General features: G+C 36.6%; 1 protein-coding gene across 1 annotated transcript in view; it reads right to left on the reverse strand.

Moving 5' to 3' along the window:
- Positions 1-27,896, reverse strand: part of SP4 (Sp4 transcription factor) — a 56,699-nt gene that overhangs the window by 8,077 nt on the left and 20,726 nt on the right. The window contains exons 4-5 of the mRNA XM_079786506.1: positions 10,146-10,374; positions 3,061-3,260 (exon numbers count right to left, since the gene is read on the reverse strand). Coding sequence (XP_079642632.1) covers positions 3,061-3,260; positions 10,146-10,374 — 429 coding nt within the window. The remainder of the gene's footprint in view (positions 1-3,060; positions 3,261-10,145; positions 10,375-27,896) is intronic.

Below are 27,896 nucleotides of genomic sequence, written 5' to 3' on the forward strand. Positions count from 1 at the left end.
GCATAGTATCACTTCATCTTTCCAAATAAAGCCACATTCAGATACCAGGGTTAGGACTTTTACAGAAATCATTTTTTTATTTGTTCTAAGAAACCATTATTCAAACTAAGAGACTTGAAGTCCCTGGATTCCTCCAACCCTCCCCTCCAATATCCTCAACCCACCAGCCCCTACTGAATACTCTTACTTACCCAGCCTAGAATATCTAAACTAATCTTCTCATGAGTACACTCTACTCTATTATTACCTGTGGGTAAAAGTAAATTAAAAGGGGAAGGGATGATCATTTGAGTGAAGTAATGTGGCTTAAATTTTCTTGAAGTAAGTGACTAAGAGTAAGGTGAGGCTGAGTGGAAGTTACAAAGGAAATAAGACTTAAGAAGTTTTAGGTAATTACTAAAGCTGACAAAAAAGAATAAGATTAATAGACTGTTCTGAGAGATTGGTTGAAATATAAGTCCATGAATTTATAGGAACATTAATTTGCATAATGAGTAATTTTTTTATTTCCTCCTTCAGCAATGACCTAGCCAAATATAGAAGCCCCTTTGTCATTTCATTATAAATATCTTAAAAAAAAGCTATCTTATCTATAGATGATAGTTAAAAGCTAATAGTTTTAACTATTAACTATCATCTATAAGTAGATGACCAAATCAAGATCCAGACTTCTCAACTCAATTGTGAACCTGACATCTCCTAAATATGCCATAGGCAGCATCATTCAATATAACATAAACAGAACTTAACAACTCTTTCTAATCTATATAATTCTTCAGAAATAAAGAGGGAAAACAAAATCCAAAGGCATGAAAGAGGTAATGCCAATAAAGATGGTGACCTCCAAAAATTCACTCCTCTATGAATCAGAAAACTAAACAAAACTATCAAAACCAACCCTTTCTGACTCTGGAAAATAAATAAGGTTTGCAATAACTCAGGGAGTGTTTTTTAAAGAAAAATGGCTGAATCTTTCTTGACTAGAACAGAAAGCTTTGTGGTGTTTTAATTTGCTTAACTCTATTTTCTACTCCCCAGCAGCCTGGTAGCCACCAGGGAACAGAACAGAACGTAGCTCCTTCAAATTCTCATTCCCAAAGAATGATCATTATTTGATCTGTCTGGTGGTTCTTTGGAAGACCCCATGTAAAAGACTTGCATTTAACTTACTTGGAGGTAGCCCAATGTGAAAAGTCTTATTCAGAGTAGAGACAGGCATGTGTTTGCTGAAACCAGTTACAGGCAAATGTTTTAACTTCATGATGACAGAGGCCATGAATAATATTTAGGACACGCAATAAATAAACTAAACAACAAGCTTAAAAGCAAAAGCTTGGAGATAAGGTATTCATAGGAGTATTGAAAAGTTCTGACATACTCCCTGGAATCTAGAAGGCTACATACATGCTTAGGGCAGTATAGGCCCAAAAATGCCAAACTCTCACCTGTGCCTAACCTTTGAGGCTCTGCATAAGCCAGTGGTTCTCAACCTTTCTAATGCCGGGACCCTTTAATACAGTTCCTCATGTTGTGGTGACCCCCAACCATAAAATTATTTTCGTTGCTACTTCATAACTGTAATTTTGCTACTGTTAATGAATCGTAATGTAAATATCTGTGTTTTCCGATGGTCTTAGGCGACCCTGCGAGCGGTTCTCAACCTTTATGGTTGGGGGTCACCACAACATGAGGAACTGTATTAAAGGGTCGCGGCATTAGAAAGGTTGAGAACCACTGGCATAAGCAGAAAGTGAACGCTAAGGCAGAGTTGTCAACTGTCTGGTTGAGTGCTGAATTGTGCCCCAACATTCACACAGAGCCCCACAACAACAAAAATATTTATTGTTCTCAGGTATTTAAAGAAAGAGTATTTGAAGAAATGATAGTTAAAAACTTCTGAAATTTGATGAAAAACACTAACCTACACATCCAAGAAGTTCAATCAACTCCAAGTAGATTAAATGAAAAGAGATTCACAGTGAGACACATAATAATAAAAATGTTTAAAGTAAAACACAAAGAGAGAATCTAGAGAGATTCTCTAGAGAAGTGACATGATCTACAAGGGATTATGGATAAGAATAACTGATGATTTTTCATCATAGATCATGGAAGCCAGAAACCAGTGGGATAATATATTCAAAGAGATTGAAAAAAAAAACCTGTCAACTAAGAATTCTATGTACAGCAAAAACTTATCTTTCAGAAATAAGAAATTAAGATATTCCCAGTTTAATAAAAACAAAAACATTTTCCACAGCAGACTGCATCTATAAGAAATACCAAAAAGAATACTTCAAGCTAAAACAAAAAGGTGATGGTAACTTAAATCCATATGAAGAAATAAAGAACACCAAGTAAGGTAGTCTATAGTTAAACATGAAAGTCAGTTTAAATGAATTTCTGATTTATAACTCATTTGATCTCCTATCTGGTTTAAAACACAATTGTACAAAGCAATCATTATAAACCTGTGTTGATGGGTATACAATGTACAAAGATGTAACTGGTGAAAGTAACAGCAGATGGAAAGGCAGAGCTATATAAGAAAAAAATTTGTGTATACTATTTAAATAAAATTGGTATTAATCCAAACTAGATTGTTATAAAGTGTAAATTATAATCCCCAAGGCAGGCAACCACTAAGAAAATAACTAAAGATGGAGCTATTATTCTGGATAATTGAGTCAATTTTCTGAATGGTAAGAAAACAAAAACTAAAAAAATCACCAATAATCTTAATTCAGCTGTTTTCATCTACTTAGATACCGAAAAAACAAACAAACAAAAAAAAGCCACAAAAAATTGGAATTCATCTTGCTAAAATAAAATATAAGCAAATGAAATAAATTCCAGATCATGTAATCATGCTGATGAAGTTGATGAAAGGTAGAATAAAATATGAGTTAAAAATTTTTGAACATCTCCCATATAACTGTTGAAGTAAATTCTACTTAATGTCCATTATTTCCAATATGATAGCTAATTATCATTAAAATTTTCATGTAAAGCACTGAAAAAATAAGTAGAAAATACAAGTCCAAAAAGAAACCAACTAACCTGTATGGGTTCTTCTATGTCTCTGAAGCTCATCACTCCTTGTGAATCTTTTACCACAAAACATCCAGTTGCACACAAAAGGCCGTTCTCCAGTATGCCAGCGAAGATGTGCTCGTAAGTGAGATGTTTTGCCATAAACTTTTCCACATCCTTCAATATGACAGATGTGCTGTTTCTTTTTCCCCGGTTCATTACTGCCTCTAACAGAAACAAAAACCAAACATAATTACACTCCCAAACACCAAGCTTATAATTATGGAAAAGTAAAAGGGAATCCAAGTAATTAAATGATGCTTTTCTGCTCTAGCCTGTTTGGCTCAGTGGATAGAGCATCAGCTTGTGGACTGAAGGGTCCCAGGTTCAATTCTGATCAAGGGCATGTAACTAGGTTGCAGGCTCAATCCCCAGGGAGCTCCCTTCTTCTTCCACCCAATCCCAACTCCTGAGATTGCCTTGGATAAGACAAGATGAAAACATTGGGGTTTAGATCGCCTTGACCCAACTCACCTGTAGTTCATAAATCAGAGGTCCCAAGCTATGAGAGGCAAGCCAAGAAAACCTGATGTTACTGATGCCCCTCTGCCAACAAGCACTCAGCTCCTAGAGCAAGGATGCCACTGAGAGAAAGGTGCCACTCACTGTCTCAACCCCCACTATGACACAAAGATTTTGGCCAGAGGGAAAGCATACCATAAAAAGAGAGCTCCAAATACCCCCCACCCCTGCCCCAAATTGACTTCATTTGCAGCAGAGTGTGGAGAAGTTTGGTCTCGAGGAGTTCTTAAAAGCAATGGAAGGTTACTGCAAAAGGCAACTGGGAACAGACTAATTAATAGATTCATTGGAGAACTAGGATAAACTGTAGGCTGGCTTAGGTTGTTAGACAGAAGCCAGAAAAAAGACAGCTGGGAGGAGCCCTCCAGAGTCAGAATAAATCTCAAACACAGACCTAGTGAGTGACCTAGCACTTAAAGGAATTTGATTGGATCAGACTGTGGAGAAATATATGCTCCAGGGCATTGCTGAATACAACAGAGCAATCAACTGGCAATTAGTTGAACTTAATAGCTGGGTGTGGTCAGGGAAAAGAGACAATCAAAAGACCCCTGCCAAAACTACTGTCATCCCAGAGTCACCATCAGAATACAGTACTCAAGTCTGCATCCACTGAGGAGGGCCTCTAAAACAGTGGTCCCCAACCAGTGAGGTCCGAAAGGTTGGCGACTGTTCTAAAAGAATCCAGCCAGTCCCTAAATAAATAAGCAAACAACAATAACAAGTTGGGGGGAGGCGGAGGGCAGGGACAGTAAGAGTTGCTACAATATATTACCTAAACTGGTGGTCGGCAAACTGCGGCTCGCAAGCCACATGTGGCTCTTTGGCCCCTTGAGTGTGGCTCTTCCACAAAATACCACGGCCTGGGCGAGTCTATTTTGAAGAAGTGGCATTAGAAGAAGTTTAAGTTTAAAAAATTTGGCTCTCAAAAGAAATTTCAATCGTTGTACTGTTGATATTTGGCTTTGTTGACTAATGAGTTTGCCGACCACTGACCTAAACTATCTAGTTTCCAACAAAAAATTATGAGATATGCCAAAAATAAAAAACACAAAATAAGAAAGTATGACCCACATACCAGAAACAAACAAAAAAATAGGGAAGAGAAACTTCCTGTGAAAAGCAATCAGATTTAATGAAACTTCAAAGTAGCAATTATAAATATGTTGAAAGAACCAAAGGACACCATGATTAACCTTCTGCACTCGGATGTCGAGTGTGACTTGACACGGTTAGCATCGGTAGCAGCTCATATGTCGAGCCACACTCGACACGTAGTTTCACCGCGGGTGGGGGGGGGGGAGGGGGATTTTTGTCTATTTTTCCAGTATCTTTTCTTGTTTTCATTAGCATGAAAGGACAAATAAAATGTAAATGCCGTCTCAACTGATGCCACCACCTAAGCTTATCTTTTGCATAGGCAGCAATCTTGAGTAGGAGGGTCCAAGCCATGAGTCCTTGCATCATGCCTTTTTGAGCTTGCATCATCTTCCCTTGGTAAAGAACCTTCCTTATCTTTTCGTCTCCTAGGTTTGTTTAGGTTTCTATTAGCATATCACAGATGTTGTCATGACACAGGGTTAGTTGGATGATTGGTTTGCCCCCTAGCAGTCGCACGTTCTGAGTGAATTTCCTTTCCTCAGGATGGATAAGTTTTCCAAAGACATAGAAAGCAGCGATGATGAATTTTACTTCGAAAACGAAGAAAAAAGTGAAAAATGTAATAGTGATGAAAGTGAGTTCTCCGAGGATGCGAATGGAGATGATGAACAAATCGCTGGTCCTAGTGGAACTACAGAAAGGAATAAGTCCCTTGCTTTGCCCAAAGATCTGGCTGAAAGTACTGACAGTGACAGTGATATTGAATTCATAAAGGCAAAACAAAGACGCACAATTGTTTATTCAAGTGAGAGTGATGGAGATATAGGTGATATCATTGAGAAATCGGGTATAAGACCCAGTGAAAGTTACGTTTCTAGGGGAAAACAGGAAAAAGAAAAGTGGACATCTACATCTGTGAATGACAAAGAGCCTAGCAGAATCCCTTTCTCCACTGGTCAGTTACATGCTGGACCTCAAGTTCCTTCTGGATGTGCCACACCAGTAGACTTTTTTCAGTTGTTTTTTACTGAGACGTTGATAAAAAATATAACGGATGAGACAAATGAGTATGCTAGGCATAAAATTAGCCAGAAAGAACTATCCCAGCGATCCACTTGGAATAATTGGAAAGATGTGACGATAGAGGAAATGAAGGCTTTTCTTGGTGTAATACTAAATATGGGTGTATTGAATCACCCCAACTTGCAGAGTTATTGGTCCATGGATTTTGAGTCTCATATACCATTTTTTCGATCTGTTTTCAAAAGAGAAAGGTTCTTGCAAATATTTTGGATGTTACACTTGAAAAACGACCAAAAGTCAAGTAAAGATTTGAGAACAAGAACCGAGAAGGTAAATTGCTTCTTGTCATACCTTGAAATGAAATTTAGGGAGAGATTCTGTCCTGGAAGAGAGATTGCTGTTGATGAGGCTGTTGTTGGTTTCAAGGGAAAGATACACTTCATCACATATAATCCTAAAAAGCCAACAAAATGGGGTATTCGTTTATATGTCCTCTCAGATTCAAAATGTGGTTACGTACATTAATTTGTCCCTTATTATGGAGGAATAACATCTGAAACGTTGGTGAGACCTGATCTCCCTTTTACTAGCAGAATAGTTTTAGAGCTTCATGAAAGATTGAAGAACTCCGTACCTGGTTCTCAAGGTTATCATTTCTTCACTGACAGGTATTACACTAGTGTCACTCTTGCAAAGGAATTGTTCAAGGAAAAAACACACTTGACAGGGACAATAATGCCCAATAGGAAAGATAATCCACCTGTTATCAAACATCCAAAGCTAAGGAAAGGAGAGATAGTGGCTTTCAGGGATGAAAATGTAATGCTTCTTGCGTGGAAAGACAAGAGGATAGTCACAATGCTCAGTACATGGGACACTTCAGAGACTGAGTCTGTGGAAAGGAGAGTGCGTGGTGGTGGGAAGGAAACAGTTCTCAAACCCAAGGTCGTGACCAACTATACAAAGTTTATGGGGGGTGTTGATATAGCTGATCACTACACAGGCACATACTGTTTTATGAGGAAGACTCTAAAATGGTGGCGTAAATTGTTTTTCTGGAGGCTTGAGGTCAGTGTTGTAAATTCCTATATATTGTACAAAGAATGCCAAAAAAGAAAAAATGAAAAACCGATAACGCATGTGAAATTTATTAGGAAACTAGTACATGATCTTGTTGGAGAATTCAGAGATGGTACACTAACTTCCAGGAGTAGATTATTATCCACTAACTTAGAGCAACGTTTAGATGGAAAGCTCCATATAATCACACCTCACCCTAACAAAAAACATAAAGATTGTGTTGTTTGTTCCAACAGAAAAATCAAAGGAGGAAGAAGAGAGACGATTTATATTTGCGAAACATGTGAATGTAAACCAGGTCTTCATGTGGGTGAGTGTTTCAAAAAATATCACACCATGAAAAATTATAGAGATTAAAATTACTCTTTGAATGTATCAATAATTTGAAATATAAAAAAATACAAATAAATAAGTTTGTATGAAAAGAAACTCCAGTTTTTTATTCTACTGCCGCGCTTTGTAAAATCTGGGGTATTTAAAAAATTAAATCCCGAGTAGAATAAAGGAATCGAGAAAAAAGCAAGCGAGTGCAAAGGGTTAAAGAAGAAGCATAATGACAATGTCACATCAAATAGAGAACACTGATAAACAGAAATGATTCAAGAAAAATCAATTAGAAATTCTAGAGACGAAAATTACAACTGAAATGAAAAATTCGCTAGAGGTACTTAAGAGAAGGAAGAAAATTGAAAAGTAGAACATAGATCAATAGAAATTATGCAATCCAAAAACAGACAAGAAAAAGAACAAAGAAAAATTAACAGTGTCACAGAAATGTGGGACACCAACATACAGTAGGGGTGGGCAGAACAGGGGGTGGACAGGGAGGACGGAAGGGGGCAGGGGTGGGGAGAGGAGAGAGTAGAGTAGAAAAAAATATTCTAAGAAATAATGGCTGAAAAGTTATTGAAAAACATTAATCTACATATGCAGGAAGCTCAACAAACTCTAAGTACGATAAATGCAGAGATCCACAAATAGATACTTTATACCGAAATCTTGAAACTCAACTATAAGGACAAAAATCTTGAAAGCAGCAACAGAAAAATGACTCATCATTTACAAGGGGACCCCACTATGATTAAAGGCTGATTTCTCAACAGAAACAAGTTTAGATAGCAGTAGGAAAACATATTCAGAGTGCTCAAAGAAAACTCAAACAAGAATCTTATATCCAGCAAAGCTATCTTTCAAAAATAAAGGTGAAATAAAGATATTCCCAGATAAACAAAAACTGACAGAATTTGCAAGCTAGCAGACCTGCTGTGCAAAAAATACTAAAGAAAGTTGTTCAAGCTGAAAGCAAATGAACCCAAAAAGTAATTCTATTGCACACAAAGAAAAGAGCACCAGCAATGGTAATTATGTAATTATAGAGGACAATATAACTGCATATTTCTTCTTACCTAATTTAAAAAGCAATTTTATAAATAATATGTATAAAATGTATTATCAAACCTACAACATTACAGAAATGCAAAATCTGTAATATATTTGCAAAAAAAAAAAAAAAGAAAGAAAGAAAGAAAAGAAAGCACAAAGGAGGTGGATGAGAGCAAAGCTGTACTGGGCTAAGGAAATGACCCCAGATGGAAACAAATACAGCGAATTAGAAGTGATACAGTTAACATAGCAAAAGCTATACATACTTGCTTGCCTTCTCTCCACTTCTTTAAATGAAGTTATATAAAGTAATAATTATAACAATGTATTGTTGAGTTTGTAGCATTTATAGTATGTGTAAGAATAATACCACAAAAAGAAGCAAAAGAATAGACTTATATAGGGGTAACTTTTGTATAACTCACTGGAATTAAGTTACTATAAATGTTAAACTGATTATGATATCTATGGTAAAACCTAGAACAGCCATTAAAAAAGTAACTCAAAATAATATAATGAAAAAAATCATTAATGAAATTAAAGTACAAAATTACAAGTTAAAATGCTATTTTATGTTCACTTAATGCAAAAGAAGTAAAGGAGAAATAGAGGAACAAAACAAGGCAAGATATATGGAAAACAAAAAGTAAAATGGCAGTCAATTCAACTATGTCAGTAACATCAAATGTGAATGTATTATACAATCCAATCAAAAGGCAGATTTTTGTCAGATTGGATTAAAAAAAAAAGAAAACAACTATATGCTTGCTGTCTACAGGTGACACACTTTACATTCAAAGATACAGAGATCGAAAGTAGAACGATGGAAATAGATATGCCAACAACAACCCAAGAAAGCTGGAATGACAATACTAACGTCAGACAATATAAACTTTAAAATAAAAGAGGAAGATCTGTTAAAGATAAATGGGTCAATCTATCAAGAAGATATAACAATTATAAACATACATGCACTTAAACCAGAGAGTAACAAGAGTGTACCAAAAGAGATGAAGTAAAAACTAACAGAAATTGAGAAATAAACAATTCAACAATGGTTGGAGATTTCAACCTCTATTTTCAATGATATGTTCATAAAATGAGAACAATTATATGCTAATTGCTTAAATAACAGATGAGGTGGACAAATTCCTAGAAAGACACAAAGTACCAAAACTGACTCAAATAATCAATGAGAAAACACACACATACCAAATAAAAAGACTGAATTAGAAGTTTAAAAAAAAGTACCCATAAAAAGCGCCCAGGACCAGACAGTTTCACTAGTGAATTTCACAAAACACTTAGAGAATTACCACCAATTCTTCAACAAACTCCTTCAAAAATAAAACTGGAGATGAAGGAACACTTAGCAACTCATTCTATGAAAGCAAAAACATTCATTATAAGAAAACTACAGACCTACAGACCAATAACTCTCATGAACATAGATGCAAAAATCTTCAACAAAACACTAGCAAACCAAATCCAGTAACATAATAAAAATAATTATAAAAAATGAGCAAGTTGGATTTAATCCTATGAATGTAAAAGTACTTTAACATCCAACAATTACTTATAATATATCATATTGATAGAATAAAAGACAAAAACTACATGATCAGCTCAACAGATACAGAAAAGCAATGGACAAAATCCAACACCCTTTCAAGATTAAAAAAACACACCACTGAATATAGTAGGAATAGAGCATGCTTTCTTAACTTAAAGACACATATGAAAAATTCAGAGCTAATATTATATTTAATGGCAAAAGACTGATACTTTCCCCCTCACATCAGGAACAAAACAATGATGTCCACTTTCTCCATTTCTATTCAACATTGTGCTATAGGTTCTAATGATCAAAGTACCCAACCAATGGCATGGCTTTAGCTATTTTATGCCTGCCAGAGAGGCAGAGTTGGTAATAGAGCATTTACCTTCCTTCTCCTTCCCTACAATTTGGACAGGAACAGGCAACTCTTCGAAGCCTCTTGCCAGGCTGTATCTCTTGATCAGAAGCTTGCTGGCCTTGCTGCAAATGCACTTGTGTGAGTTGGTCAGGACTAACAGCACCTATCGTTGCATTAGCAATTCCTCCAACTGCTACAGTTACAGGAGCTATTGTAGCTTGTTGGACTTTTACACCATCTTGTCCTTGCTGCTGACCTAAAAATGGGGAGGAAAAGAAAGTATTATGTTTTCTACTTGAGAAAGGAAAACAATAATTTCAATGTAAACATTATAAAACTACCATATTTTTTCTAATAGGTATGTAAAGTACAAACGGCAAAGGGGTTAATGGTTTATACTATGCCAATGCTCCTAAAATAGAATATTTTTACTTTAGGCTGCCCCTATAGCCAGTTGGTGGGACTATATACATAAATCATCTAACCCTCTTGTGGCTTAATTTCTCCATCTGTAAAATGAAGATAATAATACTTGCCACCTACCTACCTCACTGAAGTGCTGTGAGGATTCATGAGACATTATTTGAAAAGCACTTTGAGATCCTCAGATGAAAGATGCTATATAAATACAAAGCATTATTATTACCATTTCCACAGTAAGCAACATATCTCATTCACTCCAAGAAAATGAATGAAAAGTAACTAAAAAGATCAAGTTTTATAGACATTTTCTCATTCCTAAATACTTCAAATTAAGCAAATATCTCTTTATTGAAGAATTTTTAAATTATGCACATTGAGCTAAATAGTTTTTTTTAATGCAAAAACACCTATGTTTATTACATACTGTTACTATAATCATAACACAGACTTTTAGGACATTGACTTTGTTCACTCATTTTCTATAGCTTAGATTTCACCTCTCAGGTTAGCACATATACCAACTTGGCTTCTTCACTTAGGGAAAAACATAAATAATACATACTTTGGAAAAAATAGCTATTTACATGGCTTAAATTGATCCTTATGTGTACATGAGTATGCTTTATAATTTTCCTTTCTTTCAACACAGTCTACTTTCTCCCCATCAGGTGTGGGAATATAAATGGAAGTGTATAAATGGAAGAAAACACCTATTTATAAAGGAATGCTTCCACCTCAGAGAGTTGATGAGTATTAAAAAGTTAATTTTTACAAATCCCTTATCACAGTGCCCAGCACAGAATTGTTCATTACATGTTAGCTACTGTTACTACTGAATAAAATATGGTAGCAGAAATAAACATGTGAGTACTGAGTATAAAATAAAAGGGATTATTTTAAAGTGGCATATGTATTACTTTAACCATGTTTTGGATTGGGACTATTGGCTATCTGGGTGTGCATGGGGTGGGGGTGAGACAAAGACATTTAGATAATCCCATATCACACACAAAAGTAAAATGCAAACATATTTATATTAAAAATAAAACATGCCAAACCAAAAAATCCTAAATGTAAAAAAACTAAAACAAAACAGAACAAAAAATATTAGAAGAAAATACAGAAGACCCACAGGGTCTTTTAAACAAAATCCCAAAACAAAAATCAAAAGGAAATACTGATAAACTTGACCATTATCAGAATTTTACATTTCTTAAAAGCATACAATTACACCTATCAATCTTTAGATCATAATCTGTGGAGTAATCTTTATTCTTGATTCCTATCTGTTTCTCATACTCTATTACCTACCCTGCTGACTGCTCCTTCAAAATAGATCTAGGATCTAAGCATTTCTCCACCACTTCCAAGCCACCATTTTCTCTTACTTGATTACTACAATAGTTTCCTAACTGGTCTCCTTGCCACCACTGTCCTCCTTCCTCTATAAGTTTATTCTTTAAAAAACATTTTTTTCTATTTATTGATTTGAGAGAGAGGAATGGAGGAAGGAAGGAGGGGGACAAAGGAAAGAGGAGGGGGGAGAGAGAGAAAGGAGGGGGACAAAGGAAAGAGGAGGGGGGAGAGAGAGAAACTTGACCTGCTGTTCTACTCATTCATTGGTTGATTCTTATAAGTGCCCGGACTGGGGATCAAACTCACAACCTTGCTATATTGGGATGACACTTTAACCAACTGAGCTACCTGGTCAGGACAGTTAAGTTCATTCTTAACACAGTTCCCAGAAGATTTGTTCTAAAATGTAAGACACATCATGTCAGCTCTCTGCTTAAAACCCAACAAGTTCAAAATGTGTTTTTTTTTGTGTGTTTGTTTTTACATATAGCCTAGGAAATAAGGTCATCTACTAGAATTGATCAGGAAAAACAAAAACTGTTGATTCCTGTAATAAAAACCTGTCATCAAGGGCTAGAGAGACTTCTTACTTGTTAATCACAATTCTTAACCGAGCCTATTTAGGTTTATTTATTTTCTCTACAGACTAAATTCAGTCTGTCTAAACAAATGTCTAAGGATCTCTGAAGATATATACAGGAAAGAATATATGTCTCTACACTGCCAATAAATACAGTATGCAGTAGACTTTGGTTTGCTTTATAATCTGACTTAAAACAAACAAGGAAGCTGTATATTCCTAAAAATCCTATATATTAAAAAGGTTAATATGCAAATCAACCGGCAGAATGACTGGTCACTATGATCTGCACTGGCCACCAGGGGGCAGACGCTCAATGCAGGAGCTGCCCCCTGGTGGTCAGTGCGCTCCCACAGGGGGAGCGCCACTCAGCCAGAAGACGGGCTCACGGCTGGAGAGTGCAGTGGTAGTGGCAGGACCCTCTCCCGCCTTCAAGGCAGGCGGACATCCCCTGAGGGCTCCCGGACTGCGAGAGGGTGAAATTTCGTGCACTGGGCCTCTAGTAAAAAGATAACCAGGTATATCTATGTCTAGGGAGATGGAGAGAAAAAATGGGAAGAGATGGTTAATGTATCAAAATAAGGCTATGAAAATGTCCTAAAATTAGATCATAGTGATAGCTGTACAACTCTGTCAATATACTAAAAGCCACTGTAAATTCTAAATGGCTGTATTGTATGATATATGAATCATACCTCAATAAAGCTTTTTTTTTTTTAAAGGTAACTATAAAAAATTTCTACTTTTGTTGGTTCTAAATCTCAACTAGTGGTTCTCAATAAGGTAATTTTGTCTTCCAGGGGATAGTTGGCAATGTCTGAAAATATTTTTGATCATCAAAACTTGGGGAACTACTACTGTTACTTAGTAGGCAGAGAGTAGGGATGCTGCTACACATCTTACAATGCACAGGACAGGCCTCAAAATAAAGACTTATCTGGCCTAAAATGTCAACATTAAAAAGCCCTGCTTAAGCTGAATTTCCAAATAACTAATGATCATGGCTCTCTTATTCATATAATTATAAATAACCTTAACTAATTTTGAAGTATATGAACACTTACATGGTACATTTATATACCTATAAAAACTATAAACTACATGACTGTGAATTAACACCTTTACAAACATAGTAAAATTATTTCTTTACCATATTCAAGAGATGTAACTATGTGTTTTCCTACAGAACCATAAACTGAAAATATTAAGAAATAACTGAATGCTCTCTGTACTTTTAAAAAAATATATTTTTATTGATTTCAGAGAGGAAAAGAAAGATATAAACACCAATGGTGAGAATCATTGATCAGCTGCTTCCTGCACGCCCCCCACTGGGGATCAAGCCTGCAACCCTGGCATGTGCCCTGACTGGGAATTGAACCATAAACTCCTGGTTCATAGGTCGACGCTCAACCACTGAGCAACACCGTCCGGGCTCACTGCACTTCTTAAATGAAGGTGACCATATTAGCCAATGACTTCCAGAACTATTTACATAGCATGGGTCATGTTAATTTGTAAACCAATACTGAGTTACTGAGTAGGCACAACAGACAGTTTAGCAGACTACAGATTAAACACAGCTTTGGGGTCAGGCAGATCTGTCTTTGCATTCTAATTCTCTCTGTAGTTTCTTTGAGGACCTGAAAGTGATGGGAATTAGCTGAGACAACGTATGTATGTAACACAGCACAATATCTGGAATATGACAAATACTCGAGGAACATTAACTCCAATACAAAGAAATTGCATAATTTGTTAAGTATACATACTTAATAAGAGCCATTCAGATTTCTACAAGTCTTAGATCTCTAGATGAGAATCTAGTGTACAAGTGAAATGTACTCATTCAACAAACATTTCCTGAGTACCTGCTATGTAAGTTTGCTCAAAATCCACTTCATTGACATGGTTTGAAATGGCTGTAATTTAATTTGGAGATTTTTCTATCCATCTATCTACCTATAATGCTTTTTAAAAAAGTAGTGCAGTCATCACAGGGATTAATTTTCCAAAAGTGTTACACTAAGATGTGAGGACATTGCTAAAAAACATCAGCATGTAAAACTGTTTCTGACAAGAAAGAACATTAAGTAGATTAAAGTAGTCATTGCAAAAATAATGTTTCCCTAAAGAATTTTATATGTAGAATTGTAACACAGTTTAATTTTAAGATGCTCTTCTTGAGAAAATCTAATGACATTTTTAATATTCAATATAGAATATAAGAAAAGTGAATAGTAAGAATAATCATTAAGACACTACTAGAAGGCAACAATATTCTAGTTATTAGAATAAATTCTATCATAGAGGATACAGCTTCCATCCGAAGAAAACTCATAATGACCACCATCAGGCACCATGTTAGGCCCTTTCACAGACTGCTGACCTGCCCCCTAATGCTCTGATTCCATGTTCACCAATTAATTTTGACTATTTGGTTTGCCAAATACTTTGATGCCAGGAATAGAAGACTAAGAGCATTCCAGTAATTGGAAAGATTTATGTCTTAGCTTATATTAAAAATAAAAAATAAAAACAACCAAAAGAGTATTCAGTGAATACTCTTGTGAATCATGACTTTATAAATCAATTTGTCTACAATTTGAACTTGAAAACCAGTTGCTAAATTTTCAAAGCTAGAAACTAAATCATAGATCTATTTTGATCCTATCAAAGAACACTTTGGAGAAGCCTACTTTAATACAAGAAAACTACCTAACCATGTTAAATACAAATATTATACATACACACTTCAATAATGCAATAAAAATATTTAATTTAAAAACAGGCTGACAACTTTCAAAGTTTATTTAAATAAATAGTTTGCAAATTATGCAAAAACATACAAAACATGCATTGAGTCATTACAATTACATGTGCCTGTATAAGAACTCTGAAAACACAGTGGTAGAAACTCCCAAATCAATGTCTCAGATATTGACTGGCAATACCATAGTGTCATGGGAAAGTTAACAGACCTCCATAAATCCTTAGTTTAAACAATATGTATGACACTGGCTCTTATAAGTATTGAAGTATGTCTAAGTCATCATTTTCTAGAGCCCATGTTCCACAAACTATCTTGTTAATGATAGAAATTTTTAATGATAGAAATAGCTGATGTTAGTTTGTAATAAAAGTTCATATTTTCCTCCAAAATTATTGGGTTATAGAATATTACTTGGCAATTTTCAGAATTACAAATTAACGGGCACACAAATAAAAGAACTCAATTTGTATATATTTTTCCTCCTCCTAATTTAGGAGGTTGACACACAAACAATCCAATGTATAAAGCAGCCCCAGTTTATGTATTCAGTACAATTTACTACAATAAGCATTTATTGAGTGCCTCCCATGGGTTAGGAATACACAGATGAGTAAAGCAGGAATTGGGGAGAAAAGCTTAGTCAAAACAAAGACATACATTTCTCTCTGACTTCTAGTCATTTCTATTTATTCTGGCCTTTATCCAGATTAAGGGTCACTCTTTTCAATTCTTTGTTCATATAGGTTAAAGTTTGTGTTGTAGAAACCCTCCCCAGTAGGCAAACAACAGACCCCATATGAATCGGAATACTTCCTTCAAACAGAATTGCAATAAAACAAACAAAAAAAAACTTTTAATTTTCCCACATTCCATTCATTCTTTAATGAAGCATACTTATTTAAAAGAGTGGTAAAAAAAAAAAATCAAAGGAAAACCTGACTACTTCTATGTGGGCTTTTAATAGTTTTTTAAAATCTAAAGCTTATTCCAGTTATTTAGAGGTAAATGGAGTCACCATAGGTAGGGCTCAACTGATATGGCCTCTATCACAAACTTTATCCTACTTTAGGCTCTCTCACTTCTTGAAAATAAAATGTATTAAAGTTTCAATAACTTGAAATGTCTACAACTTGAAATCTATGAAGGTTTTGAGGAAGGGAAAAGTGCATAATCCAATCTGAGTTTTAGAAAAACTCTGGAATGTCAATATGTGACAGAAAAGCTAGAGGCAGAGAAGCCAATTAAGAATCTATGTGACCTTCTAGATGATGAGGCGCAGAAAAAGAATACTGACAATAGAAAGGAAAAAATGGGTATAAGAATAATTATAATAATAAGTAGCTGCTGGCACTTAGTGAAAACTTTCTGTGTTATATGCACTGTGCAAAGCACTTTACATGTAGTATGCCACTAAAGTAACACGATTATTTCTACTGTATAGATGAGAACACTGATATCTAGAGAAATGCTTGATCAAGATTTAAGTGACAAAACCAAGAACTGAATTGAGGTCTAATTCCAAGGTTCAAGTATAACACTATAAACGTTAAAATCCCAATTATAAAGATACTAGTAGCCCATTTGCAGAAAAAATCCTGCAAGCGGCTGCTGCACCCGCACGCCACTGCCACCAGCCCCGCTCCGCCCCACTCTGCCCTGCCCCGCCCCGCCCGGGCTTTCCCTCTGGCAGCCATCTTGCTTTCCGCTTTTCCTCCGTCTTCCTTCTAAGTTGTCTTCAGTCTTCACTCCTCCCTCCCTCGGCGTATGCAAATTAACCGCCATCTTTGTTGGGTAATTTGCATACTCGCCCTGATTGGCTGGTGGACGTGGCTTTGGATGGTGGCGTGGCTTGGGCGTAGCGAAGGTGCGGTCAATTTGCATATTACTATTTTATTAGGTAGGATAATCAGATAAGAATGCTGGTCTGGGTCACAAGGAAGACGGTGAGCCATTGGCTGAGACAAAGGAACCCAGGAGGGGAAGCAGCTTTGGAGACAAAAATCAGTTCTACACTCAAGGTGTTTCCTAGTAAGCCCCAGCTCAATCTCTGTCATCAGTTAGAACTGCTCCACCTCCAAGAGGTAAGCTTGGTACTGCCTCTTCTCTGACCAGTCATTTCACCTTCTGTCATTCCTCCTCCAAACATTTTTGAATGTCATCTTCATCAGCACCTTGTCTTCTAGCCTATTGACTGGAAACACGTTCTCAATCCAGCAATCCTCTTCTGGCTTCAACTTCTGTCAAAACAATCTGATTTTATCTCCTACTACTGCTTCAGAAACCATATTGTTTTCTCCTTAATCTCCATTCTGTCTCTCCAGTACTTCCCTCTCCACTATCTATATGTTTCTATTGAACCAATCTCCTTAGCCTCCTGTCCTCCATGTCCAACCTGTGCAATCTAAAATGTAAATTTGACCATGATATTCCACTTCTTAAGGTCCCTCAAAGGCTCCCCATAGCTTTCAGGAAAGCATTTAAATTTCTTATTATGGCAAGGGAAGAACCTCCACAACCTTGGCCCCTTGCCATCATGACCATACCACATGAACTCTTGGTCTGATCACATGAAACTATCTGTAGTTCCCTGACCACATCATGCTATTACATGACTCTGACCTTTTGCCTGGAATATCCTTTCTCTGCCAACCTGGCTAATTTCTAGTCACTCTACCTGAGCTATCTGGTATCACCTCCTCGAGGAAACTTGCCTCACAAATTCCCTCATATGATTATCTAGTATACTTCTATGTTCCCACAAAAGGCAGGTCCTTCTATTTAAGGCATTGTCACAGTGTATCATAACTAACCTGACATCTAACCCCCAACATCCTTGTTCCAATTATATATTTCCATACTCTTTAATGCCTTCTTCAGTATTGTGATGTAGATACTTAGCAGAGTACTTGGCAAATAATAGGCCCTCAATTGATATTTTCTAAATGAATGCGCATAATCATAGTTTGCCTTTATCAGCCCCCAAGATACTGTCCTTTTCCTATTTTCATCAAACTCTTCCAAAATGTATTCTACATAGGCTTGGTCAGTATTTTTAGAACTAATTCATCAATTTAAATGCTTTCAGCTTTGCTGTAGCATTAAGCTTTATAAAGTTACACTGTCCTATAGGACTTTCTCCAATAATAAAAATGTACTTTATCAGGGCTGTTTAATGCTCAGCCTCTAGCCACATGTGGCTGTTAGTTATTGAAGTGTGGTTAGTACAAATGAAGAAATAAATTTTTAATATTAATTAATTTTACCTTAAACAGTCACATGTGGCTGGTGGCCTTCATATTGAACAGCACAGTTCTCAAGTCTTATCAAATGATTCAAACACTACATCCAATGACCTTTTCTTAACACTCACTTTCCAAATCATCTTTCCAACATTCAATATTTTGAGATTCCTTTGTTGTTGACATACCACCCTGTTCTCTTCCTATCTCTCTGACAGCTCTCTTTTCTTGACTGTACTTTCTCCTTTTGTTCTCCAAAAGTCTGAATATAACCCTGAGGCCAGTTGCACTTCAAATTCAAAACTGTCTCCTCATCAGTTTCACATACTGCCATAATTTCAACCATCAGCTCTATGCAAAAAACTTCACAACTAGAATGTCAACTCTGATCCCTCTTCTCAGATCCAATCTCCAAAAACAAAATGGGTATTTCCAATGGAATACTATTAACTCAAATTTAACAAATATCAAATTCAGATTCATCATCTTCTTTTACTCAATGTCATGTCTTGTTTTTGTGTGTGTGTTTTTTAATCCTCACCTGAGAGTATTTTTTCCATTTGTTTTTTTAGACAGAGGAATGGGAGAGAAAGAGAGAGAGAGAAACCTTGATATAAGACACACTGATTGGTTGCCTCCCCACAAGTGCCCCGACCAGGGGGGGCACTAGGGGATGGAACCTGGTACGTGCCCTTGACTGGGAATCAAACCAGAGACCATTCATTGCATGGGCTGATGCTGTAACCACTAAAGGACACTGGCCAGGGCTCAATGTCATGTTTTTCAATGGTACAATCACTTTCATGGTCAAATAGGCTCGTAGTCTAAAAATTACCCTTAAATTATTTTTCCTCTCCATATTCATGCATTGAATCCTGCCAATTGTTTTCTTAAAAGTTTCTTGAATCACACACTTCACATCCAAGTTCTTATTTCCTATCACTGATATATGAACTAACTCTAATGGTCCCAAATTTACTTCCCTGTTTCTCCTATGTCTGCTAGATAATAAAACTAAAATAGCACTTTATAAATGAAACTTCCCTTCCCCTAACCCTCCAAAAAGACATTCACACACCTTCAATGACCTGTCTGTCACCTGTTCTTGTTCAGACTACTACCAACCTTGCCAACTTCATCTTCTACCATTTCCCTCAAAGTCTTCACTAACTTAAATGGTCTACCAATTATTTCTTAAACATGTAAAGCATATTCCAGCTCCCTCTATTTCACACCTATTGTTTCTTCAGTCTGTAATGCCTTCTTTCTCTGTTCATGTTTTTTGGGGGCTTTGTTTTCCTTCAATAATCAGTTCAAGTCCCTTCAGCTTCAATGTAGCCTTTTATTTCTACCCTGGTTCTCAGTGACTCCTTCTTATTTTTAATTTCAATATCACTACCTTTTACCATTCAGTTTGCTTTTGGTATGTGCCACTGTGCTTCTAAGTAATATCTTTAAATTTTAATGAATATCTTGAATCAATTAAAATAGAAGCTTTTAGAAGGTAAGGACAGTGTCTTATAGCATCTTTATGTTCTAGAAACTTAGCTTTGTTCCTATACTTAGTAAGAACTTAAGGAATAATCACACAAAAAAGATGTATTTGAGAGGTTGCAAGTAATAAGAGAAAGTCAGGACCAAGGTCACTAACAACTAAATGGGTAAAATAGGAAAAAAGAAGGGGAAAAACAATTTGGCATGAGAGCAGAGAATATGGGCAAAGGCAATAACCGAATTAGGCACTAGTGTATTAACCATCTAAAAATAGCAAAATCTTATACAACCATCATCAAATGACTTTTGGGGGTTTTCTGTTTTATAGGCAGTTCATCCGAATAAGCAATGCTCAAAATAAATAGGTAAATCATAGGGTTTGTGTTTTACCTTTTATTCACCTACAATGGTATTTTTTTTTAAATGAAATCTGATATATTAAGGCAAGCTATTAGCTTGTGCAGGTGGGTATGAGAATTCCCAAAACATTAAAAATGATAGCATTAACTGCACAGAAGTTTATATCTGAGCTGTCCAGCCCTGGAAATACAGAACTGGCATTCAGTGGTAGAGGGATACAGTATGCCCTGTCAGTTCTTAGGGTCACAGCTTAAAATAGTTGCATAGTTCAGGGCCAACAGAGGCTGGTCCAACACAGTTAGGCTGCCATGGATCAGTCTAACTTCATAGATGACTATTTTAAGCTATATTTCTAAACAGCAAATAGAGCAACCAGGAAATACTAGCTTTCTACTTTCAAGTATAGGTGAACTAGCCAACGATTTTCTCTAAAAAGGTGGAGATCATTCTAACCATATTAAGAACCATTCTACATCCTTCTACCAAGCAATCCAGACCCATCTTCAGTTGTAGGAAATTCAGTTCTAATCATCTCTTTTTACTTCCAATTAAGATGAGGAGAGTATGAGCACACCTTTGGGGAAAAGAGAAAATTTTTAAAATTAAACCGACTTTCTTGGACATAAATAACATCTGGCATATTCGGGGTCAGGAGATGATTAGAACATAGGCAAAGAAAAGGTTTTTTCACTTACATGAATTTACAATCTGATTATCATATATAAGGAATTTACAATCTGATGCATTTGATTTCCTTATAGTCAATAATATTATAATAGCTATGTATGGTGCTAGTTGGATACTAGAAATATGAGGGGGAACACTTTGTAAAGGATACAATTGTCTAACTACAATGCTGTACACCTGAAATTAATAAAAAGTAATATTGAATGTAAACTATAATTGAAAAAAAATTTTAAAGAAAACCTCATTTATAAAAATAAATCTTAAGAAACAGATAGAAGAACTGCTCATGCATTTGATAGAAGAGACTAACATAAACCATTGAAAGACGTGTGCAGACAATGAAAATAAAATTCACTGTAAAATTATAATAAAGCCAAATTCTTTTAACAAATGATTTCTACATTTCCTATTCAAAATAGTTATAAGAACTCTTAAGTTTAACTATTTTGTCCTTTTAATTTCTTTATCACAATAAAACTGCAAAAGGCCATGAATTTACAATACCTTTACTATTTTAGTGGTTTATTTCATTAATTGCTCAAAGTTAAGATACCTCAATATGTACATTTAATATGATACATGGTAATAGATGGGAAATAAAAGATATAAAGTAAAATAACTAATAGGAAAAAACCAGTGATCACATATCTCTTCCCCCTTTGTCACAGTAGAGAGGTTAATAATTATTTTCTATTTCTGTCCCTTGGAAAAATACAATGTGCTTTATCAGCTTGGGTAGACAATGATCTATTTATTATCAAATATTCTTTGCCTGCTTATCCTTGATGATTCTAAAAGGGAAAGGGACATACAAGTGTTCTTATTTCTAGACCTACTAAACACTACGTAAACTTAGAGAATGGCATGAAAAAATGCAACAAAACTACATTTGGTTACATTTTTTAAAAACTTAAAATATTACTAACAAGTTCTTTCAAAGACTGCTAGTAGACTGTATCACATAAAAATTTTAGTTTTAATTAGTCAACAAATAATTGTGATTAATTTAAAATCCTAAACAAAAAAGCATAAAATATGGCCAGATTTACAGTACCTGGAGTATGGCCGTCCAGGTGAATATCTAACGTTTCAGTATGAAAAGGAACTATACTGCTAAAAGACAAGAAAAAACTTATATGCTTAATGTAACTTTCAGTAACAGTTACAAAACACAAAGTCAATGTAAAACTGAAACATGTCATTAAGTAAAATCAGGAGATTTTATAGTATTACAAAATATTGAACTTTTCATACTCTCAGGGGACTAATAAAATGATCATATTTTACTCAATTACCAAAAAAGGCAAAAGCATTCCAACATGGTGAAACCCAAAGTGTCTGCTTACCACAGCTGAATAATAAATACTAGTCCTTAAAATATCTGACAAGTTTTTTAAAAATTCCACATATTCATGGAAAATGGAATCAAATAATTAAATCAAAGCAAATTTTTTTCAATAAAGCTACATCTACTTAGTCAAATATTTATTAAGCACCAACTATGTGCAAGGCACTGTCAATGCACACTGGAGGAAGTCAAATAATTACAGTACTATTAAAGTAACACAGTGGATCATTACTTAGCTCCCATTTATAGCTGTTTATTTTTCATTACAAAAGCTGAAAGTTTGTGGCAACAAGAACATCTCAGGGCCTCTGGCAGACCAGGTATAAGTGTTGGGAAGAAAAGGATACACAGTAAATCTGACAGGGAATGGAAAAATGATTTTAAATCCAAGAGTTCCCACCCTGGCTGGGTAGCTCAGTTGGTTACAGTGTCGTCCCAATACTCCAAGGTTACAGGTTCAATTACCAGTCAGGGCATATAATAGAAGCAACCAATGAATGCATCCTACATAATAAAAGGGTAATATGTAAATTACCATCACTCCACTATGCCCACGATTGGGCCAGCGGGAGGCGCAGGGGGCGGGACTCGGGGTGGCCGATTGGACCGGCGGGATGCTGAGCTTGCGTTGCCAGCGGCGGCGCGAGCTCAGCGTCTGCGCCATGGCTGTGCTGCGGCACAGAAGGGGCCTCTGGGGCAGCAAGCCCACATCCTGCTGCGGACCATCAAAAGCGGGGAGCGAAAGCGGAGGAGCTGGCTGTCTGTCCGCTCCCGCACCAGGCCTTTCGAAAGCCTCCGCTGCACTGGAGGCTTTTGAAAGGCCTGGTGCACCAGTGGACAGACAGCCAGCTTCCCCAAGATCGAAAGCGGGGAGCTGTGTGTCCGCTCCAGCACCAGCGGACCCCCTGCCATCAAAAGCGGGGAGCAGGCTGCTAGCAGTGTCCGCGGAGCGTGCTAGGCTTTGCGGGGCAGTGGATATGGCCTGGATGGCAGGTTAGGCCTAGGGGACCCTACACGTGCATGGTTTAATCATGCACTGGGCCTCTAGTAAATAAGTAAAACAACAAATTGTTATTTCTCAAATCAATAAAAAACAAATAAAATAAATCCATGAGTTCCCAAACCAGATTAATCTACATTATTATTCCATGATTTAAGGTACTAGATAGAAATTGCTAAGTGCTTTATTCTATGATCAAAAACTATAATTTCTCTTAGCTAGCATATCAGAGGATCCCTGGGAGCAGCTGACATGCAATTCTAGAACAAGCTAGGAGGTGGGTAGCATATGAAAGGTTTTCATGGGCAGAGATTTAAGTTTAACATCCTTCCTCAATATTATACCCTGCATGATTACTTTCTTCAAATGTGGAAAAACCAAATATTTATAGAAAGACCCAATAATACAGAACAATTTCACCCCAAATCTTGTATATTTAATTGGTACTTCTTAATAATATGTCTATTAAAAAAAACACCACTAAGAAAAAACTCACTAAAATTCCTAACTATTTTTTGGTTAACTATAATTCATTGATCTCTCAACAATTTTCCCCCATATTATCTCAGTTCACAATGATTATTTGATCCAGTCAAATTTAAGATAAAGTACAGATACTGGAAAATGGTTAGAACCAAGCACCTAGCTTAAAAGTTGTTGACGTTTCTAAGTTTGTAACACCAAAAACAAAATTAAGAATAAAAAAAAGAGCTGAGATACAAAAACGAGTGAATTTTGAACATAAAATATCTGGATTTATTATTTAAAAGTTTATGAAGTAAAATTTAAATAACTATATTAAATTTTAGTTTTGCTAAATGAAAAAAACTGTATCAATTGGAATAGTTACTTAGCAACCAAAGCACAGCCACTTGGGACAGGAGAAAACAAAATTAACTTTATGACTGTATTCCCTTAAGAGAGGGAAGAAACAAGAAAAATGTGCCTATAAATTTTCTTCCTAATAAAAAAGCTTATGACACTTGCATGTCTATTTAAGCCTCAAGGAGTTAGACCTGGGTATCCTAGCTTTGCCAACAACTACAGGTGTGAACTACATATCCACTTTGGGCCTCTGTTTTTTCACTTTTAAACAAAAAGAGCTAAACCAAAGATGATCTATAAAGATATCTTAGAGCTCAGAATTTCTGTCATTTTCTAATGAGGTTAAATAAAAATTTTTATGTGCATACATACATATATGTGTATACACATATACATGTACATATGTATATATTTACATACACGGAGACATATCTCAATACCATTCTGAATCTCTATTCAAGTTACTTCTAAAGAAAACTTGAAACTTAACAATATTTAATACTATTTCTTAATAATAAGACTCTGCCATACTATCTAATAAAGAGGGAATATGCTAATTGACCATCACACCCTCACAAGATGGTGGTGCCCACAGCCACAAGACAGCAGCGCCCAGTCCCCTCAGCCCCACAGGGGAAGGCAGTTGGGGACGATCATGCCGGCAGGAGAGCAGTTAGGTGTCAATCAGGCTGGCAGGGGAGTGGTTAGGGGGCTATCAGGCTGGCAGGCAGGTGAATGGTTAGGAGCCAGCAGTCCCAGATTGTGAGAGGGATGTCCAACTGCCTGTTTGTGAGAGGGATCCCAGATTGGAGAGGGTGCAGGCTAGGCTGAGGGACACCACCACCCCATGCATGAATTTTGTGCACCGGGCCTCTAGTAGGATTATAAAATGAATCAGTAGCCTACATTTTAAAACATAATGTATTAATAGAAAATGTGAGGTCTAGTAAAGTTAACAGATGAGAAGATTGCCACTGAAAAGAGTTTGCTATTCACAGTTCCCAAGAGGAGGGGCCACACCATGCCACAGGTGCTACATAGGGAAGCACCAGGTTTGGTCAGGAGGCAGAGGGAATGGGAGGAATTGTGGGCAAGAGCCTTTGTTGTGCTTTCCACAGGGGGGAAAAAAGGAGAGACAAGAGACATAGGCTTAGGATTGGCTACTTCTAGTAATTTCAGGAGGCTCTGGGGCACAGGGGCTATCTCTAGTTGGTATCTGACTCTGGGATGTGATTAGAGTGGGGGAACAGTGGCCTGAAGTGTGAGGGCTGACAAGGATGTAGTTGGGGATTGAGCTCTGGCTTGTTTGGTTTGTATTTGAAAAGCACATTCAAGGAGTTGCTTACTATCTCTAGGATTCGGTTAACCCTGAAAAGGACAGTCCCTCTGGAATCAGAAAGGCCCCAGATGTCAAAACATCCAAACACAGAAAATAAAACCTATAGTTAGCACACCCAATTAAGCTAAATAATAGAGAAGTCTCATTTCTACTGGATATCTAATGAACACTCCCTGTATACCAGCACTGCACTATATGCTACAGATACAAAAATGGCCATGTAATTGAGACTGCAAAATGCTAAACCCATACACATACTAATAAAAAAAAAAAGTAAATTTATAAAAATTAACAAGAGTTTACAACTACTTAGTGCTTTGGCATTTACAAAAGATTCTCACAGATACTAAATTTAATCCTCACAAAACACATGTGCCGTAGGCAGACTGTTATATCTTCATTTTATAGGTAATTATGACTAAGGCTCAAGAAAGTTAAAGGATATCCCACATTAAAGACCAGGGAATTGAAGCCTGGCCTTGATTCTTGTCCCTTACTATTTTCACCAATAACGAAATCTCCTTCATTTTAAGTTAAAGTTATAGTATTATTATGTAGAAACAAATAGTTAGCTATTCCTAATCACTGAGGATTGATTACTCAATGGCCTTTACAGTAACAACTGGGCTAACATGTGGAAAAACCTGTAGGATTCTTAATAACTTATGAAATAAACTAGAGGCCCGGTGCACGAAATCGTGCAGGGCGGGGGGAGTCCCACAGCCCGCCCTGCACCATCTCGTAATCCGGCAGTCGGACATCCCTCGCACAATCCGGACTGCTGGCTCCTAACCGCTCACCTGCCTGCCTGCCTGCCTGCCTGATCACCCCTAACCCCTCTGCCTGCCTGCCTGCCTGATCACCCCTAACCCCTCTGCCTGCCTGCCTGCCTGCTCACCCCTAACTGCTCCCCCCTGCTGGCCTGATCGTCCCTAACTGCTCTCCCCTGCTGGCCTGATTACCCCTAACTACTCTGTCTGCCTGCCTGATCGCCCCTAACTGCCTATGCCTTTGCCCCCGCCACCGTGGCTTTGTCCGGAAGACGTCCGGTCTATGTGGTCTAATTAGCATATTACCCTTTTATTAGTATAGATTCTTTACTGGGAGTACTTGTAAGTAGTATTTAAAAGCACAATTATCTTTTTTTTTTTCCAACTTATGATAATAGTAGAGTGCTAAAATCTCACAAAACCTAAGACATAATTTCCAAACAGCTCTTTTATTTCACAGCAATCATTGGTGATTAAATATGTAATTTTAAAAGTTTCTAGCATTTAAAATAACCTGCCAAATGAAATCCAAGCAAATATTACATTGAAAATTCTTTTGAAATCCCTGTTTATAAAAATTCCTATTTTATCATTACTTAATTTTTTTAAATTCTTCACAGAAGTAATTCTATAAGTGCATGGTAACCTTAGTGCAATCCAGCATTAAAATAAGTACTTTCACATGTGCACTACTATAGCACCACTGTTTAGCTACTGGATCAACCCCTAAAGATAACCACTAATCCTTTATTACCATATATTACATTTGCCTGCGTTTGAACTTCATATAAATGGAAGCATATAAAATTAAACAAACAAATAAATAAAAGAAGTACTTTCTTGTCCAGCCAGCGTGGCTCAGTGGTTGAGCGTTAATCTATGAACCAGGAGGTCACGATTCGATTCCGGGTCAGGACATAATGTCTGGGTGTGGGCTGGATTCCCAGTGTGGGGTGTGCAGGAAGCAAATGATCAATGATTCTCTCTCATCATTGATGTTTCTATTTCTCTCTCCCTCTCCTTTCCTCTCTAAAATCAATAAAAATATGTATTTGTTTAAAAAGTACTTTCTTCCCCAGGTAACAGATGGAATTGGATATGAAACTCCATTTGTTCCAATAGTTGTGAGGCTGAAAATGGTGTTCTCTCTGCTTTAACACCACTAGCAGAAAATTCTAAAATTCCAGCAGATGAAGATACTACTGCTCTTAAGAGACCTCTTTAAACTACAAATCAGCAGTCATATTCTTTACGTTCTAGAATAAGGCGTAAAAAGTTTTCTCCTGCCGAAACCGGTTTGGCTCAGTGGATAGAGCGTCGGCCTGCGGACTAAAAGGTCCCAGGTTCGATTCCGGTCAAGGGCATGTACCTTGGTTGCAGGCACATCCCCAGTAGGAGGTGTGCAAGAGGCAGCTGATTGATGTTTCTCTACCATCGATGTTTCTAACTCTCTATCCCTCTCTCTTCCTCTCTGTAAAAAATCAATAAAATATATTTAAAAAAAAAAAGTGTTCTCCTTTGAAACTGAAACACAAAGATCCACCTAACTCTTCTACTTCTAAATTTCTAGATTTTACACTATTA

This window comes from Cnephaeus nilssonii (assembly GCF_951640355.1).
Source record: "Cnephaeus nilssonii genome assembly, chromosome: 12".
Lineage (NCBI taxonomy): Eukaryota > Metazoa > Chordata > Mammalia > Chiroptera > Vespertilionidae > Cnephaeus > Cnephaeus nilssonii.